The 19,302-nt window shown below is 36.3% G+C and overlaps 1 protein-coding gene across 2 annotated transcripts; it reads right to left on the bottom strand.

The window, feature by feature from the left end:
* Window positions 1-216: 216 nt before the first annotated feature.
* LOC125682206 (uncharacterized) lies at window positions 217-8,544 on the bottom strand. 2 transcript variants are annotated; one of them, XM_048922649.2, is made up of 4 exons: window positions 8,249-8,544; window positions 3,220-3,392; window positions 1,680-1,760; window positions 217-547 (listed from the first exon to the last, which is right to left on the bottom strand). In XM_048922649.2, exons 1-4 carry the CDS (start codon window positions 8,263-8,265, stop codon window positions 420-422), a joined length of 399 nt encoding a protein of 132 aa, XP_048778606.1. In that variant the 5' UTR covers window positions 8,266-8,544; the 3' UTR covers window positions 217-419. The 2 variants fall into 2 exon arrangements, with proteins under 2 accessions (XP_048778606.1, XP_048778607.1); XM_048922650.2 differs by having other exon boundaries at window positions 3,220-3,389; window positions 8,249-8,299.
* Between the last annotated feature and the right edge of the window lie 10,758 nt (window positions 8,545-19,302).

Here is a 19,302-nt window from a genome sequence, read left to right as displayed (position 1 = left end):
GTACAAAATTCAGATCAGTGCGGGCGATAAAATTCAATTGGGTAAAATTCCTAGAACCAGTGACATCGTACTTTCAGTTTTCTTGGAATGGTTTGTTTTTTTCAGTCTGATTTGATTTTTCAGTAGAATTTGATTTCAATAATGTCTCTATAAAAGCCACCTCGTGGGGATCAGCGTCAAACATGGACGACTGTTTTACAAGCACAAAGAGACCAATAAAGTCTGGTATTCAATTTTTATATGAAATATTTCAAGAATTCTACATGAGATGTCATTGTTGGCGTAATACCTTAGTCGGCAACTTCAAGCGATGCTGTTATACGTACAAATGAATGCCACATTGATCGTATAAAAATTGTGCAACACATTAATGGAAATCTCGTTTCCACAGTTCTAGCACAGTTCTCACGTCGGATTCTTCAGCCAAAGCGAAGGCTTGGCATTCTGACTTGGGGGCTCTTGGTGGGGCGCATTTTAAATCGTAGTAAAGCTGCCACTTTGTCCACCAATGAGTCTCCAAAACGGTAGGCATCGGGGACTCTCTTCACTGCAAAAGATTACCATGCATAGAAATAGATGTTGCCTTTTGATTAATCAGATTAAACATGCACGTCAATTTCTTTCAACTTCATCAAATCCATCAGCTACTTTAAAAACGACCCCAAACAGGATCTTGGTGGGAGAAGATAATTCATGTTGACCATTGGTTATTAGGCTGTCCGAAGTTCTTCTATATTTTCTACGATACATCGAGATCATTAGAATTGTTCCTGAATACAACTGTATTTGTTTTCTGTGTAACGAAATATGCTATTCAGAAACTTATGTCATTTCTTAGAAAATTCTAAACTTCCGTTTCCATTTTTAGGGGTGGGGTGGGTGGGGGTGGGTTCCAGATTGAAATCAAACTAGCTAAGTCTCATTAGAAACAGAAAATCATATCAGGAGCAATTTTCGATTGGTTTAAACAAAGCCACATCTCAAAGTTTGATACATCTATGCACGTCTTCTATAATGTAAGGTATACGTCCATCTGATAGTAGAGATAGATTCCGTAACTATAACTTTATCATCCCAAACACAAAAATAAATAATATAAAGGACTGCATTTCTTGATGGAGTAATTTAAAAAATAAATATCGGTATTACCACATACACTTCAAAACCTCCGCAGCCATATACATATGGTACATATGATATGTCTTTTTATTCAGAAAAAAAAATTGCATGGTCTTGACCACCACTATATATAGGTCAGGAAACCTAAGTAATAATGAAGTGAAGTATAATTTAATTTTCAGTATTATTCATAATTTCGAATACATGTCATTTATCAACGTCAGCTACTGCATAATAAGGACCCCTACGGTGAATGTTCTATATTTAGTGTTTAGTCGGTATGTAAACGCGTCTATCTGTACAAATGTTTTCCTGCTCCTCCCCCGTTTTTGTTATTGTTTGGCTATACATGAACTTATATGAATGGGTTACAATTGAATTTTGAAAGAGTTATGGACCTTAAACTTAGCAAATTGCAAGGTTTGAGTCTCAGGAAATCTTTCGAAGTTTTGAAACTCATATGGCATGCAGAGATACAAAAGTTATATGTTATTCAATAGGAAAATTTAATTTCATGTTTTATATTTTCATTACAAAGTTTAATTCGAATAAATCCCTACCTAAATCACTAAGCACATCTGATGAAGAATCGCTCTGTAGATCTCGAAACCGCAATTTCTTTAAGATGAGCTTCCTCAAATCTAAATGAAAATAAAATAATTAATAACAAAGGTGAATAGCTAACGTAGATTAATACATACAAAAGAATGGAAAGGTACAGCATCTTTTCCGTAAGCGTAACAATTATCAATGCTTATTTCTGTGAAATGTGTGAAATTATTGCGAACGTTTTAGTAAAAATAAATAAACAAATAAATATCAAAATATATATTGTGTGCTGTATAAATAAGTATCAGTTCTTTGAGTGAGTAATCCTGTAGAAATTATAAATATCAATTCCTTAAATAAGTAATCGTGTAGAAATTATAATTAGTATAAATTCTTGGAATAAGTAATTATATAATCGTGTAGAAATCAAAGTATTAGTTCAATGAATAAATAATTGTGTATAAATTGTATCAAACTTATGAGTATGAAGTACATATATTTTAAAACTTGACACATTTTTTTTTTTTTTAAACTACAGAATAAAAAAACTGAGGCTTTGACTTTGTCAGAATTATGTACTACATGTAACTGTCTATTGGATCAAATGATTAAAGAATGTACATGAGTTTGTAGTTAGTGTAAGCATCATTGCCATTTGGAATCTTTGCATAATAAACCATGCTGGAAGAGAGATCTTCCAAAACGTGCTTCAGAGCTTCAGAGCTGTAGTATACCACAGAACATTGGTCTACTTTTACTCAGAATGCCATCAAGTCAAATAAAGAGTACATTCTAGGGCTGGGCCTACCATAAAACCAAGAGAAACTGTCATCTGTATTTTACCAACGTTAATATCAAATGAAATTGAAAAAAGAAATTCATTGTGCAGTTGATTTACACAAGTACATCTAGCATAGGAATGACCCATCTTTCCACCCACCTCAAGTAAACACCCCCCCCCCCCCCCCCAAATAATCCCCCCCCCCCACTATAAATGAAACTTTTATTTTATGTCGCGCCCTCTGGTGGATAATGAGTATGCAGTAGTCACACACACATATTTCAAATGTGGACCCATATCGACTACAAGAAGATGACAAATTGATATCGTATTCAAACTTTTAAAGTAACTTTTTTTTCAAATATGAAGTTAGGATATATAAATCTAAAACGAACTTAAAATATATGTAACATACACAATATTGTAAGTAATTTAGTAATTTATCTATGTAAACAGAAACGTGATTAACTAGAAGTAATTAAAAGAAAATTCCCCAGAACGATTCGGACATTAAAAGAAAATTCCCGAGAACGATTCAGATTAGATTAAATATAATGTTCGATGTATTCAGGAAGTATTCACATCACTAATTGTACTTTAGTGTGTACTTTTATGACACTTAAGGAAGTTTTTGTTGAGATACATTACTATATCTATCACAGACTGGGAGCCACACATTATCTTAATAGCCATTTTTGGAGATGTTTAAACTACCATTAAGCTAATTTGTATATTAGAAATAGAATCACGATTAGAATGATAGTACCCACCTTCCTCTCGCGTTCTCTGATGTAGCACCGAATCGTCCGCATCGACATCCCTCAAATAATCGTCCTTAGCTTCCTCCGCTACCATGGTTTCCAGCGCAGACAGTCCGTGTGTTTGTTTGAACACGATTGTTAAAGTCCAAAGGGCAATCACAAATATTCTCAACATGCTGCTGCTAAAAACAAAACAATGGGTAAATGGAATTTTAAATGATGATTTTTCTACCAACACTAATGCAATTATTACAATATATGTAGTTTTATATAGGTAAAATTGTTCATGGCTTTAAAATCATTGTCGTTCTCGCTCATTTTGAGAACGGATTTGTAGATTTATATAGCTAATTTTGCGACACGATAAATAGATTAAATCATCGGGGGGAAAAAGGCAACTTTTACATATTTTATATTCTATTCTGCTTTCATTTAAATTACATGTACATGCAGAAATCCTGGGGGTCATCACTTGAAGGTTACTGAAGTCATGACGTGAAGTTACTTAAGTTTTAACTTAAAAGGTTACTTAAGGCATCACTTGAAGCTATACTTAAGTCATTACACGAAGGTTACTGAGGTCATCACTTGAAGGTTACTTAAGCCATCACTTGAACGTTACTTAAGCCATCACTTGAAGGTTACTTAAGTCCAAACTGTAGTGAAGTTGGACTTTAGCACAGACTCAAAGTTGCGTAACTCGAAGCATGCTAAGATTGCGACATTTAATGAATGAGATGGCCGATAGAGCTGGGACCAGTTTCACAAAACTATCTTACGACTAAGATCTGTCTTAAGACCAAAATTTGTCATAAGATCCATCATAGCTGTTTCACAAAACTGTCATATCTTAAGATAATCTTAAGATTGTTAGAAATCTTAAGACATCCAGATACTTGTCTTAAGTCTACACTGAACTATGTTGTGCTTAGAGATAGGTAGATTATCCGGAGGGAACGTGGTTTCAGGGACAGAAACAATCTATTAGACTATATGGAGGATGTGGACATCATTGATAAGCTTCGTATACCGCGACATGTGTTCTTTATGATGAACTCAATATTCGTTTAGAATATCCCATTGCTAACTTTTTCCTACTTTCGCTGTTTAGGCATGTCCACTTCTTCATTTCTTCCCCCAACCGGACATAATCTGTTTAATTTACAGCATTGACTCTAGAAGTGACATCTCCCCAAGTTTCCTTCATAACATTGAAACTGTAGTTTTATCTTAAAAACAAATGTCTTTTCTTTTCTCCACCTCGTAAATCAATACTAATACTTCAGCAACTGAAAAGTTTGGACATCATTTCATAGACATCTTAAATCTTTTGATACCGATTTGTCTGAGACTTCGTAGCCGCTATGTATGTGATCACAAGTAAACGTATTTGAATACCATTCCTTTATTGTTTGTAGGCACAAAAGCAGTGTTGGGTGAATCTATTTCTTCACGTTTTTTATGTTTTTGGTTAGTTTTTGTACTATTTTATTTCATTCAGTTAATTGCTTTTTCACATAGGAAAGCCTTTGCGCCCAGTATACATGTATAGTCGAACACGCACACGCGTTTTGTTCGATTAATGCGATGTCCGTTATTACATGTAAATGTGTCTTTGGTTTTTCCCACCCATCCACATCCTTGTTTACTGAATACCTTTTTTGTATTCAGTATATTATTTTGTTGAATAAAACAAATGCGGTGTTGCTAACTTGTAACAAATGCATCCTAATGTCTTTTTTCTTTATATTTCAAATTAGTTAAGCACATGTTTTATTTTCGGAGGAGAAGAATGGGGGAGAAAATAAAAAAAAAATTATATCAGACTTTGATATAGTGTTTCTATAAAACTACCATTCAATGTTTTCATTTTTGTATCTCAATTTCTGAAATCAAATAGTACATAAACCGAGTATAACGTTTTAAATACAAAATAAAATGTAAGTTCAAATGATTTAAAAAAGAAGTGCAATGTATCAAATTTTATGAATATATCAAATAATTATAAATGCCTAAAATCGTAATATTTCAATTTCCTATTTCTAGTTTTATATACAATGTACTTCAATTTTTCATATACATGTAACATTTAAATTCATCCATGCAGTTAAAAGATTATAAAAGAAACACGGTATTTTACAATGTAAAGAGTATAAGAACGTCCTAAGATCTACCTTAAGATTTCTTGAAGTTAAGATAGTTTTGTGAAACGGTTCTGCCGTATCTTATGATTGTCATAAGTCATATCTTAATGCCTGTGTCACATTACTAGCGGGTACCGGGCGAGGTATAGGTATCGGTGGGGGACCTGTCAAGATCTAACACCGTAGGGACACATTTCCAAGTCTGCCGGGTGATTAGCTCTCCTCATATACCGCCCGCACCTCGGGCGGGACAAGGAAGGCAGCCGTATGTTTACCGGGCGGGGAGCGTATGGAATGATGGTGTTGGTGGCCGCCCGATATCCGTAAGGTTATCGGTAGGTAACCAGGAGGGATACGTCCGGTACCCATACGGACATCGTACGGACTAGGTACCCCCGTGCGGTCACCGCTCGGACACCTGAGGGGTATCGGATGAAGCCCGGACGATGTCCGTTCTGAGAACATCCGGGTATCGTTCGGTGACCTTTGCCTTTTCATGCGTGTTAAGTGCAATTAAGGCAATTGCAAACTGGTGTATAAATACCTATCGTCATCGTCATCATATCCAACATCATCATCGACGCTGTTGCAATCAACATCGACATGGCCAATCCTCCGAGGCATCTGAGACTGCCGTTCCTACGTCTACAAATCGCTGAAGCACGTGAGCGTTATCTTACGATGGGGTTGACATCGCCAGGATTTAACTCCGCGCTAAAAGCTGCCGGTGGGGTATACGGGCCCTGAATGGCGTGTTCTCACCGCATGGTCCCCGGCCGGACACTTTTCAGATTTTGGCATTCTCAGGCCACTCAGAACCCGCTACCTAGTCGGATACCTAATCGCAGTGTAATGTGACACAGGTATAAGACACTCTTACGATCTATCTTATGACAGATCTTAAGATAGTTTTGTGAAACCCGGCCCTGGTGTATGCAAGTATTAAGCAGGGTTCATATGTATGTACAGACAGAATAGCGGGATGGTATATTGACTGATGTGTGCTGATATCTAATTATGGGTTTATTTCCATGCTTTTTCCACCCTCATATGACATCCTCATCCGATGTAATTAAACTTTGTGCATGCTAGAAATACGTGTTTTGGAGGAATATTTCATTCACTAGTAAACTAATGGTGGTGAAAATGTTCATATTTTCTATAAATGACTGATTATCTATATTTTAAGAAATGTTATCAAGGGCAATAACTCCTCGGCTGGCACTTTCTCTACTGTATGTCTATTATTCCATGATTTCTCTGATATCTACGATTAATTTATATATATTTATAAAGTAGCAGGTTTTTTGTTTTTTTTTACACTGTTGACATTGAAATGTTGTCCTTTTAAACAGTTTCCACGTATTTTTATGATGCTGTTTAATGAAATTCCGCGATTTTTTTATGTTGACTTATGAATACTTCTGTTTATGTATAGGTCTGACATCTATAGAAAGGTGGCAACATATACATTTTATTCGGTTATTGATTACATTAAACTACATTAAGTGGAAATTAATATATACAGTTTTTCTACTTTTTGACCAATAATTTCCATACGTCACATGAGGGCGGAGCAACCGGAGCAGGGCACGGACCACGTTCATTCTCTCACCAGAGGGCGTGTTACACATACAGTAGTGTGAGCAATCGGACCACCTGAACTGTCACGACAAAGAACCCTCACTACGTCAGCATTTCTTCATTCTACCTACAGGTGGTTACGTCTCAATTTTAAAAATATCGAATCGACGTAAACCAAATAATCGAAAGAAATAATTAAATTAGGAAGGTCAGTAAACCGCACCATTGACCTTATGTAAATCAAAATATTTAATTGATAGTAGTTAAAGCAGCTAAGGGCTAGTCTCTCATATAAGTAATAGTAACTTGTGTTTTATCACAAGCCACTGATGATAGTATACAATCTGAATGAGAGTTTGCATACACCCTAGGCTTTTTAAAATCATGATTTGAAATGGAATATCAGCATGGACGTTATTGACTTTGGAAATATTATATTTTAAGGAAAGATCAATGGCAAAATTTGATTAATTCATATTCTTACTAAAATATGCATGGTCATGGAGTCCAGCGTAAGTCAGGCTAAGTAACAGTATAATATACAATAGCTTAAATATCACTAAACTAGGACTCGGTTAACACGCAATAGTTCTTACATGAGAAATCAGTATTTTAAAAGAAAATAAAACATATATGTGTTTTAAGATTTTATGTAGCATTAGATAATGAGGAAATTTAGTATTGAGGAAATCTCTGTTACAGCAAAAGTTTCCGTATTCATAGACTCCAAAATTAGTGAAGTTAAAATTTATTGTCCCATCTTGATTTAACTCGTCGAATTATTCTGAGGAATATATCTTCTTTACCGATAGATATAATTCGGTACTTTGAATTCTTGTGCATTTAGTAATTGATGTTTTTACGATATCAAGCTTATTATCGAGTGATTCAGTTGGGTAATGCTATACTGAAATATGACTGAAATCTTCATTAAAGAATTTCTAAATATTTTCATTAAAAACAATGCACGGATATTTTATCTTACAATTTACAGTAATTCATTAAGTTTTGACGCTTCCCTGTACAAAATTAGAAACTTCTCCTTTTTTATTTAACATGTTGAATATTGCTCTAACACTTATTGAAGGAGAAAAACCTCGTCGTCATTCAGAATGGCTTTTTAAATTTTCGTCTGCGTGGTATATACTTCCACTTTATTTTCGATCTTAAAAAATCCGCGAAATTTTATGCCAGCGAACTAAAATCAAAATATCAACTGAATGTAATTAAATTGCACATATGTACCCATGTACGGAACATAATTACATGTTCTTTTGAATCCCGCGAAAATGCATTACTAGAAATCTTACCTTGCAACATTCATCATGATACTGGACTGAGTTCAAATTCAAAGTGGACTTCACCGACGGCGGCATATAGTTTTATAGACGTGCAGCCAATCACAAAGCAGTAGGAGTACGGATGACAAACGGGAAGATGACGTAGATCAGAGTTCTCCGTCTCGTGTCCGTCAGGGAGGAAATTTACAGATTATGATATTGCAAAAACTTACAACAAAAGATTATCGGTACATCATCACAGAATAAACACGCTCTCTTGTTTCCGCTCGCAACCATTAGTGCTGGTGTGAAATCCGATCTCGCAGCTCTATTGAATGTTGTGCAGAAGTTGTGAAGGAAGCGGTATAAATTGCTAATTACGAATAAGCATTAGTTGTCCAGTCTTTCACGACTTTTTGACAGCAATTATGGAATGGATTCATACCCGAAATGATGGTATTTTTTCGACGATACTTTTTTTTCTGTGGGCGCACGAAAAATGTGACACGCACAATATCCTCTTTAACCGTGCTCATTAATTATGAAGATGGTCGGCATTAAATTTCAATTTATCTTTCGCATCTTAATGACAACCTTAGTTCAAATGTTTGGGTATTTGGTAGAAAGTAGATATCCAATTCTAATTTGTAGACAATGCAATGCCCTTCAAATATGAAGAATTAAACATTGCTTTGTAAAATCGGCAATGGATATTCGACGCAAACAATTACACAATGAGCTCGTTAATGGGGGCTTTCTTGTCACAATTATAGATAGCGTAAAATTAAGACACAAATCATTCGACACGTGATGGGTAGATGAGTCGAAAAGCTGTCTACGTCAAAATTATGAATGACTTTTTAACGCAAATCAGTTCTAGGCAAACAAACTCTTGACATAGGAAGCTGGTTTCAGGGAAGGTCACATTTGTTTTATCAACCCCGTAGACGAACTTGGGTGGAGGTTATATTCTGTTTGTCTATCTGCAAGATAATATGAGTGAAAGATTCTCGAGAGGGAAGTTTAACAATATACAATCAATCAATGTATTTCGATTTTTAAGGAAGGATGGAACTAATACTTACATATAGGTCAAGGGAAAAAAAACTGATTAGGTTTTGATGTGGATTCGAAAAATACAAATTTTGAGGTAGTCCTTCTGTTTGATTGATTGGTGTTTTACGTCCCATCGAGGATGTTTCAATCATACCGAAACGTGACCAGGCGAGGTGCCGTGTTTCAATCATACCGAAACGTGACCAGGCGAGGTGACGTGTTTCAATCATACCGAAACGTCATCAGGCGAGGTGACGTGTTTCAATTATACCGAAACGTCACCAGGCGAGGTGCCGTGTTTCAATCATACCGAAACGTCACCAGGCGAGGTGACGTGTTTCAATCATACCGAAACGTCACCATGTGAGGTGCCGTGTTTCAATCATACCGAAACGTGACCAGGCGAGGTGCCGTGTTTCAATCATACCGAAACGTGACCAGGCGAGGTGCCGTGTTTCAATCATACCGAAACGTGACCAGGCGAGGTGCCATGTTTCAATCATACCGAAACGTCATCAGGCGAGGTGCCGTGTTTCAATCATACCGAAACGTCATCAGGCGAGGTGCCATGTTTCAATCATACCGAAACGTCACCAGGCGAGGTGCTGTGTTTCAATCATACCGAAACGTCACCATGTGAGGTGCCGTGTTTCAATCATACCGAAACGTCACCAGGCGAGGTGCCGTAAATTTTAACCAATGCTAGACCTAAGACGTGTAACGGTGAAAGTTCTTTATCGCGCCAAGGTCTAATGTGACAAGAAACCTTTATCTACTCTAAAGTCACTTCCGACACAAATGCGACATAGTCTGAATTGGTAATCGCCGGGGTTCAAACCATGACCTGCCGATCCCAAAATGAACGCTCTACCATCGAGCTACCCACGTGACAAATCTAATCTCCCTATTTTGGCAGTGGTTTTGCGGAGTTCGTCTGTAATGCATAATAAAGAATCATCCGTCATAAAATGTTTATTTATACATAGACACCAGCTATTGTTCGACTTCTTTGTTTCGTTTCATTTTCTCTCTTATGGCTACATTTAGAGTCGTGACTTTCAATGTAATTAAAAATAAGTTGTATATCCCGCTACTCTAGGACACATTTAGAGGGGTAGAATATAGACAAGTCTAATTGTAATTAGATTGCATGATCCTTCCCTGTAACTGACAAGTGAATTGTTAGAGAGAGCCTGGGTATCATCGGGGCGAGGACGTTAAAAAGGGAGGAGAATATTGGTGAGGGTTTAATATCCGGTGCCAAAATAGCTCATCTGGTAAAGACCCTGACTAGAAATTTCAGGGGGTCGGGCTCAAATCCCGATCTAGTTCCTTAGTACATGTATATGTATTTACTTCCTATATCTCTTACAGAATGTTTGAAATGAACTTGTAGTCTGGTCCCCACCCCCGCAACTTCGTTTGGATGAGGGCGTAGACTAGACTGATGAACTTTAAGCGATATCGATCAAGTATATAGTAGCAAAATTATCATGCATCGGTGGTAATCCGTTTCATTTTTTTAAGTTCAATTCAAGAGCTTTTGAACAATCAGAATAACAGTTTTCTCACATATCTCTATTAGGAAAACTCCATTGGGCTCACTTTCGTATCTTAAAAATAATTGCGTTATATTATACCGTGAGAAGCTTTGGGGAATTAACGAGTAATTTTCGCGTTATAACGCGTAATATTCGCGAATAAACGCGTAACTTTCGCGGTATAACGCGAAATTAACGAATAACGTTTACGTTTAAACGCGCAATGTTCGCGAATAGACGCGAAACTTTCGCTTTTTAACTCATAACTAATTGCAGGTATACGTGTAAAGAGTTGAATCTTTGATGACAAATAGCATATCAAAAACCTGCACGTGCTTGTGTTTGTCTCCTGTATGACTTTATCCAGGGTTTTAAAAGTTCCCTAATTATCAAACCTATTTGGTTTCCAAATCAAAGGTTTATGTAGCTGTGTTATAATGATGAGGGAAAACTCAAGATGCCATTCCTAGTAAAACTATTTCAAGGATTATAATCATTTGCAGATTGTTTGAATTTTGAAAAACCTGTAAGTACGAGAGAGGGTTTATCTATTATATTTTGAGCAATAAGTACTTTGAAGGAACAAAATTTGTCCGCATCTCTTTTTTTCTTTTCACCCGGGTTAGAATAAGTCCTCAGTACCCCTTGTTTGTCGTAAGGGGCGGTCCTTCAGATGAGACCGCAAAAACCGAGGCCCTGTGTCACAGCAGGTGTGACACGAGAAAGATCCTTCCCTGTTCAAAGGCCATAAGCACCGAGTATATAGGCCTAAATTTTGCAGCTGGTGAGATAAACATAATTTGTAATGATGTTGGTCATTTCTATACCGAATAATGTTTATACAATAGAAGGTCAACATTTTCATTACTTTACAGTAGCCGGATCACTTGATTCTTGGAGCGTCGCCGGGTATACCCGGCTTAGTTCGATTTGGCCGGATTTTATCAGAATTAAATATGCTAAGTATGTGAACATCGTTGCTAGCCACGCTTATTGAGTCTGGTAATACTTACCAAACCTCAAACCATGGCTGTATGATCAGCGCAACCCCCAATTGTCATGAATATTTATGAAATGACACACTCATTTATTGACCAATCACAGTCACGATAACGGATTTCGGTATTTTAACGGCTTGCAGCAGATATTTAAAACGTGTTGCTTTTGTCTACAAATACATGTAATATCCTAAAAGATCACCCATTTAGAAGCAAGTAATAGCTACAGATAAGTAATATATATGCTTTGTATAGAATTAATAAAAGCAAATAGCTACATAATACAGTAAATGAAACCCACCTTAACAACAGAGGTTGTATGCTTATTTTGATTGGCTACTGAATGTTGCAGTTTTTCTAAATCGGCAATCCTCAGATTATTCCGCTACGTTCCAGTATTCCCCCCCCCCCCCCCATTTAAACAAAATCAAGGGAGTTCCCTGATTGGTTAATATATGATGAGTATAATACATAATACGAAATATTCATAAAGTCGACGGCTTTTTTAAGCATACAAACACGGCTATGACGTAGTGTGAACGGAGACAATAGGCGTGGTTTGCTGGTGCGCGAGATATTCTATATTTATAGATATATAGTTACCGTAATAAGTACAATGAACAAAGACTGCACTTTTATACACGCGTATTTCGGAATGTTTGCACATATGTTATTGAACTTTTATTGAATGCAGAGTAAATTTTATATAACTAATCAATAAATTCCAAAGTTAATAAATTAACATATGTTTTTATTAGGGGGATATAAAATTTTGAAATCAGCCCTTAAATTGTCAGAATTTTAAAGTACATGTACTATTGGAATTGGATAAAGAACCATGTGTGAATGAATCTCGGTAAATATAGTACGTCTATTTTAACGGGTGGGTATGGACTGCAATGCTTCATGCCAGCTAATGCAAAGCATCGCAATTCATGCCCTCATGCAATTTCAAGAGCGAAATTTATTTCTGAAATATACACCACGACTGCAAGTCGTTCTCTCACACTTGCAGAAACATTAATGGTGTAATGAATAACGAGCGACCTTTATCAGAAAACATCTGATATTTTCTTCTCTCTAAACGTTTTGTCTTTAGTTAAATAAAATGATTTTCTGACGTTCATACGTGGACATCCTTTATTTGCTCATCCGGGTAATTTCTTTACAATGAATATTGAAGAAATCCTGAATTTTAAAGTTATTGATCTACAAGTCATATTTGTTACTAATGATTGAACACGGAAAGCACATGCAAAATGGGAGGTACTACTCTTAGACAATTATTCTACTTGAAATTGAAGGGAAAAAATACAAAAAGTCGGCCCCTTCCCCTTGTTCCTACGGGTCGGTGAAAACACAATTTAATTCCATTCTTTCTTTTTTTTGTATCTACTTAGCTATCGTTGACACTATCTACGTCCCGAATTCAAATGACAATAAACAAACTTGGGACTACCTGGTACATGTTCAGGTAGCCCACTTCCTGCTTCTTCTTTTCTGCGACACGGTTCGATCCTCGTGATTAACAGTGTGATAGGGCATAGCAGTCAGCTACCCGGACACATCATTTCTGAAGACCCCATGTCTCTATCAGACCTGGTTCTTAAGAAATACCAATTTTATGTTCTAAGGTCAAGGTTACGGAAGTCACTTGACCTTAATACTAGTTTGGAGGTCCTGTCATCCTCATTTCTGAAGATACCATGACACTATCAGTCCCGGTTTTATAGTTATACCAGTTTTTATGTTCATTGTCAGAGGTCAAGGTCACTGGAGTTACTTGACCTTGATACTAATTTGTAGGCCCTGTCATTTTCTATTCATTTCTGAAGGCCCCAAAACTCTAATCTATCATATTTGTCAAGTTATATCTGCTGAATTTTGGAATCATTTTCCCCCAAAGAGTTCTATGTTAACCCCCCCCCCATGTACCCTAACCCCTTCAGTGTAATATCAAAAACATTTCTGTACATCTAGATACATTGGTCTATCATGTCCTTGACTATCTATTACTTTCATCAACTGATTACGGAGCGGTGTCGGACAGTTTTAGGCGCGAGAAAGAAGCGGAAGAAGAAGAGAAGAAGAGGAAGAAGAACAGAGCAAAAACAATAAATCTCCAAACTTCGTGTAGAAGACTTAATAGAATAAGACTTACTACAAATCTACAGGTACATTTGACTTAATCTGGTCACTGGATTCGCATCACACACCCACATTGGTTGACTTATGGAAGAATAAAATGCTTTCTTTGTTGTTTTATCGGGTGATATACGAGACAGCAAGCATCGTAGAATTCAAAGAATTCATAACCCACTTTAAATTCTTTATGTTTTTATGCATTTTTAAAAAATATAAACTAGATTTAAGTACTAAATTATCATATCGTTGTCTCATTCGTTACTTTATTCAACAAGAAATATTTGTAAAACATGTCCCTACCCCCGTGGTGCAAAATTGATAAAGGGTTAAACACATGCATTATTAAATGAATAGTAGCCCTAAAAAATTCGAGATATCTAATGGACAATATTTTCCCATGTCCAGAGTGGATTTGACCATTGCATGTGACTTAAAATTCAATAGGGGTCATCTACTGCTCAGGATGTACCAGTGTACCAAGTTTGGTGTCAACCAAGCAAATGATTCTTAAAATGTAGGAGACAATATATTCAATCTAATTAAAATCAGATCTTCTCTAACCGTTACACTGGAGATTTGATTTTAATTAGATTGACAATATGTGACTATGTCCAGTTTGATCTTTGACCTTTGACTATGTGAACCCAAAATGAAAAAGGGGTAATCTACAATGTACTCCTTATGATGTACCAGTATACCATGTTTGATGTATTCCTGTGTCCAGTTTGACCCTTGACCACGTGAACTCAAGATCAATGGAGGTCAACTACTCCTTAGGATGTGCCAGTGTACCAAATTTGAAGTTTGTAAAGGAAATGAATTCTCAAGATATTGAGCCGACAATATATTCCTATATCCAGTTTGACCCTTGACCACGTGACGTCAAAATCAATAGGGGTCATCTACACCTTAGGATGTACCAGTGTACCAGGTTTGGTGTCTGTAAAGGAAATGGTTCTCGAGACAATGAGCGGACAGTATCTTCCTATGTCCAGAGTGGATTGACCCTCGACCTTTGAGCTGAAAATCAATAGGGTTCCTATTTTAAACCAACCCACATATGAAATATCATTATCATCAAGTGAATAATTCTCAAGATATTGAGCGGACAACATGTAATCTACCGAACAACCGACAGGTGCATAGCAATGTCTTTCTTCTTTGAAGGGGCATAAAAAGGAACAGCCAATTAACTCTTTTATCCAATCGTAACTACTCGGTTACGGAAAAGGGCGTGTGTGATCCAACTGCATCTTACCTGCAGGATTGATTGATTGATTGATGTTTCCCCCCACACTCAACAATTTTTCAGTTATCTGGTGGCGCCCAGTTTTTATTGGTGGAAGAGAGAACCCATATACAATGTACCTGGGAAGAGACCACCGACCTTACGAAAGTAAACTGGGAAACTTTCTCACTTACCGGCGCGAGCGGGATTCGAACCCGCGCTGACAGAGGTGAGAGGCCGTGCGATTTGGAGCACGATGCTCTAACCACTCGGCCACGGAGGCTCCCTTACCTGCAGGATGACGCTCCTTATTTGGTAATGATTACGCGGACAGGTGGTACTAAATAATCGGATCGAACTGGTCTGCAGCAAACATTTATCCATTGTCTATTGTCTATGACGTGCTGAATTGTCATGATGATCCAATGTAAAACTATTCCAGGTTAGAATAGGTCCTCAGTACACCTTGCTTGTCGTAAGAGGCGACTAAATAGGGCGGCCCTTCGGATGAGACCGTAAAAACCGAGGACTCGTGTCACAGCAGGTATGGCACAATAAAGAATGACCCTTCCCTGCCCAAAGGCCGTAAGCGCCGAGCATAGATTTAAATTTTGCAACCCTTTACTGACAGTGGTGACGTCTCCATATGAGGGGGAAAATCTCGAGAGGGACGTTAAACAGTATAAAACCAAACTAAACCATATAGAAATATTGAAAAATAAAAATCCTCGTTTCTAATACTGATATATAGGGATATTAATGTCACATAGTTGATGATTTTTCATAACAATCTCTGTGAAAATTATGTAAAAGATAATTGAAAAATTAATAATAAATGAGCTAGTTTTTATACTCAGAAACCAAGGACGTCATGCTGTAATAATCCTATGTATGCATTTGTTACATCAGAATTACAATCGTATTAAAATCAGACTGGTTGATTCCGCTCCTCTAGGGCACACTCCCTGAGTTTAGCGTGTATGGTAGCTGAAGGAGTGGAATTACAAGTCTAATTTCATATAAACTACATCAAATGTTTAGAATGTCTAAATTAAATCTTGGTTCACGTGGGGCGCCCACACTTCCTGGTGTGGTTGCTTTCTTGGTTTTGTGGAGGAAAAATGACGGTATTTTCACATGTTTGCGACGTTTAAAGGAACAATAAAATATTTTATGTTTCAAACTCATGGTTAATATATATATATATTGGCGATATATGAAAAGTTGTGCTACGTAACCTATTTGATTTCATCCCAGATGAAGGGAATAGGTCGAAGTTTTTGTTCATTCTGACTAATTCAACACTTGGACATCTTTAGTTGGCCTATTTGTAAAATGTGTGCATCACATGTTGTCGGAAAGAAAACAATGGTGTCGGTAAGTTTTGACATTGATTGATCGACTGTATACAATGGAGTAAAGTATCTAAGACCTATCACATTCATTATGCTAGATCATATGTAAGACACTAAAGAATTGCTAGATATGCACAGATCCAAGAATTGCGAGGAAAATAGCACGTGGTATGCTAATAAGACAGTCACGTGGTTATCACTCGGCTCGTTTCGGAAAGAAAGCAGGTTGTCTTTTAAAATTTTCATTTATGTCTCTACAACCGTATTTTTTGTATACATATTCAATAGATTTTTTTCCCATTTTACATATATTTATATCATAGTATTGTTCTCTTTATTAAAAATCTACCATATAAGTTGGAGCATATTTGACGTAGTAGCTGCATAAAAATTGGAGCACCTTTAACATATTAAACGTAAAAGTAAGTGAAAAATTATTGAGAGGGACGTGAAACAATATCAAATCAATCAATTAACGTAGTAAATTCAGATTCTAGTGCTAAAATCATACATGAAAGGTGAAGATAACAAACAATCTCATAACTGCTATAAGCATTACAAAATAGGGAGCCGGGCAAACACGGAACCCTGGATATACCAGAGATTGGGTTCAGGTGCCTAGGTGGAGTAAGCATCCCCTGTCGACCGATCACACCCGCCATGAGCCATATAATATCTTGATTTGGTAAAAGGAGCAATCCGTAGTCAAAATCAGTGTGCCAAGAACGGTAAAACAATCGGTATGAAATAAGCCAGACAACACTTGAACCAATTATAGGTTTTATTGGTAAACTAGATCATTATAACGTTCATAGAATTTGCGAAATGCTGACTTTAAACGAGATTGTTAAAACCCCTGTACCATCAACTTGTTTGTCAGTAGCTTACCTCGATTTAAAGAACATATCATACACAGAACAATCTCTTGCATATTGAATCAGTTGAGAGATGTAAACACCATATGCAGGTGATAATGGAATATTGCTACATAAATCTGTAATTATGTTTTAAACATATACATATAACCTATTCAAAGTTGAATTTATTATGAAAACCTCTTCGTTTATGTAGTTTTACATGTAAATTGCCGGCAGAATCAAAATCAAATTATACTGTCAATGAACTTGGTCATTTATCGATTATGCACTTCAAAACCATTCGCGGGGGAACCCTTAAACTTCCGAGTTCAATATTCACGTTACGACAACAGTCATGCAAAATGGATGTTGTGCTATGGTGCCGAGTTCCGTAAGATTAGGTTCTGCATACTAACAAGGCCTGAGATTTCATGGCGTCCGGTCCGCCAGTGATGACAGCGTCTTACAAATACAAAGTCATGCAGACAGTGTACGCTTAAAAAAATAATAATATAAAGGATAAGCTCAACAAACTGCCCATTCTATGAGACTATGATCTGACCGAGGCCCGTAGGACCGCGATTAGTTAAGGGCAGTTTGAGACCTATATCCTACTTAATACATAATTATATTGTGTTAAGAGAGGATGGTATAAGTTAACTTGTTGACAATAATGATGGTTTTTTTTTTTTTTTTTTTTTTTTTTTTGGTTTTTTTTTTTTTTTTTTTTTATACTTTTGACCTTTCCTTCATAATACACTCTCCCAGGTATAGATATTGTTTTAAAATAATTTTTGCGCAGCTGTTTCCTTTGTTCACATATTGGACAGTTTAAGTGACACCTTAATTAAACCATATCAAAATGTCTTACTCTGGTGTGTGGAGAGCAGTTTTCTTATTAAAAAAAGATTTAAGGATGATAATGAAAGCCCAATACTGATCACGTGCTTAGTGATATTCGGGATATAGAGGATGAGAATGCTAAGAAGCATACGGATATATTTGACGAGGAATTATGCCAGATAAGATGTAAAAGGCATGACGAGCCTCCTTAAACATTTGAATCAAAAGTACATGTATCTAGCTTGTGAGAGAGTGATATCTAGGGAAGTGAAAATATTGATTCGGAATTAAGAGCTAGAAATAATAAAAATGTTTTTTAAAAAATCACATCGCGTGAAGATGTCTCTTCTGATAATGGTTCTAAATCAAATGAAACTCTTATGGAGCATGGAACTTTGTTCTGATGTTAAAAGTGCGACCAAGGGAACTCTAAAACTGTGATTTGTGAATCCAATAGTAAAAAAAGCTGTAAAAAGAGATTCTTGATTTATCAGCGTTTTCGTGATTTTCAACTATACTAGTGTTAAGTTATTCAAAATTAAAGCTTCTGAAAAAATAAACCTTTTTTTTCTTTGTTTTGTTTTTGTTTACCTGTCACCATCCAATAAGTTTTCGGAATTATTTAGCACCGTCCAAGACGTTCCTCCATTGATCAAAATGAAACTTCGAATATTTATAAGTATATATACTTATATATTAACAAATTGTGCCAATAAAGTCCGAAACGCTTGCTCCAGAGTTGCTGCTTGCACCATTATATGGAAAGCCACAGGGTACCACCATGTCATGTTCTGTATAATCCATTCCTCTAACATTTTTCACATGTGAGGTGAAGTCTGTAAGCTATAATAGAATCTTACTTGATTAGTAAATATCGTAAAATTAATTAAAAACCCACTTTCATTTTCGATAAATACCCTGAAATAGCAAATATGAGAGTAGTAACAAATTTAAAGGGAAAGGCAACCCTAACCACATATTTGCTTTTACGAATAAATTATTACTTACTGATATCGTAATTGACAGTCTTTAACAACAAAAATCCTTGATTAACAATTAAA

The sequence above is a fragment of the Ostrea edulis genome, chromosome 2, assembly GCF_947568905.1.
Source record: "Ostrea edulis chromosome 2, xbOstEdul1.1, whole genome shotgun sequence".
In the NCBI taxonomy this organism is placed as follows: Eukaryota; Metazoa; Mollusca; class Bivalvia; order Ostreida; family Ostreidae; genus Ostrea; species Ostrea edulis.
Note: the sequence above shows the minus strand (reverse complement) of the source record. Positions and strands in the feature narration are given on the sequence as shown.

What these genes read in the sequence shown, in the direction of transcription:
- LOC125682206 (XM_048922649.2), bottom strand. An exon ending in TCAGAGAACGCGAGAGGAAG is followed by an intron (nt 1,761 to 3,219) that starts GTGGGTACTATC and finishes ATTTTCATTTAG; the next exon opens with ATTTGAGGAAGCTCATCTTA. An exon ending in AGATGTGCTTAGTGATTTAG is followed by an intron (nt 548 to 1,679) that starts GTAGGGATTTAT and finishes AATCTTTTGCAG; the next exon opens with TGAAGAGAGTCCCCGATGCC.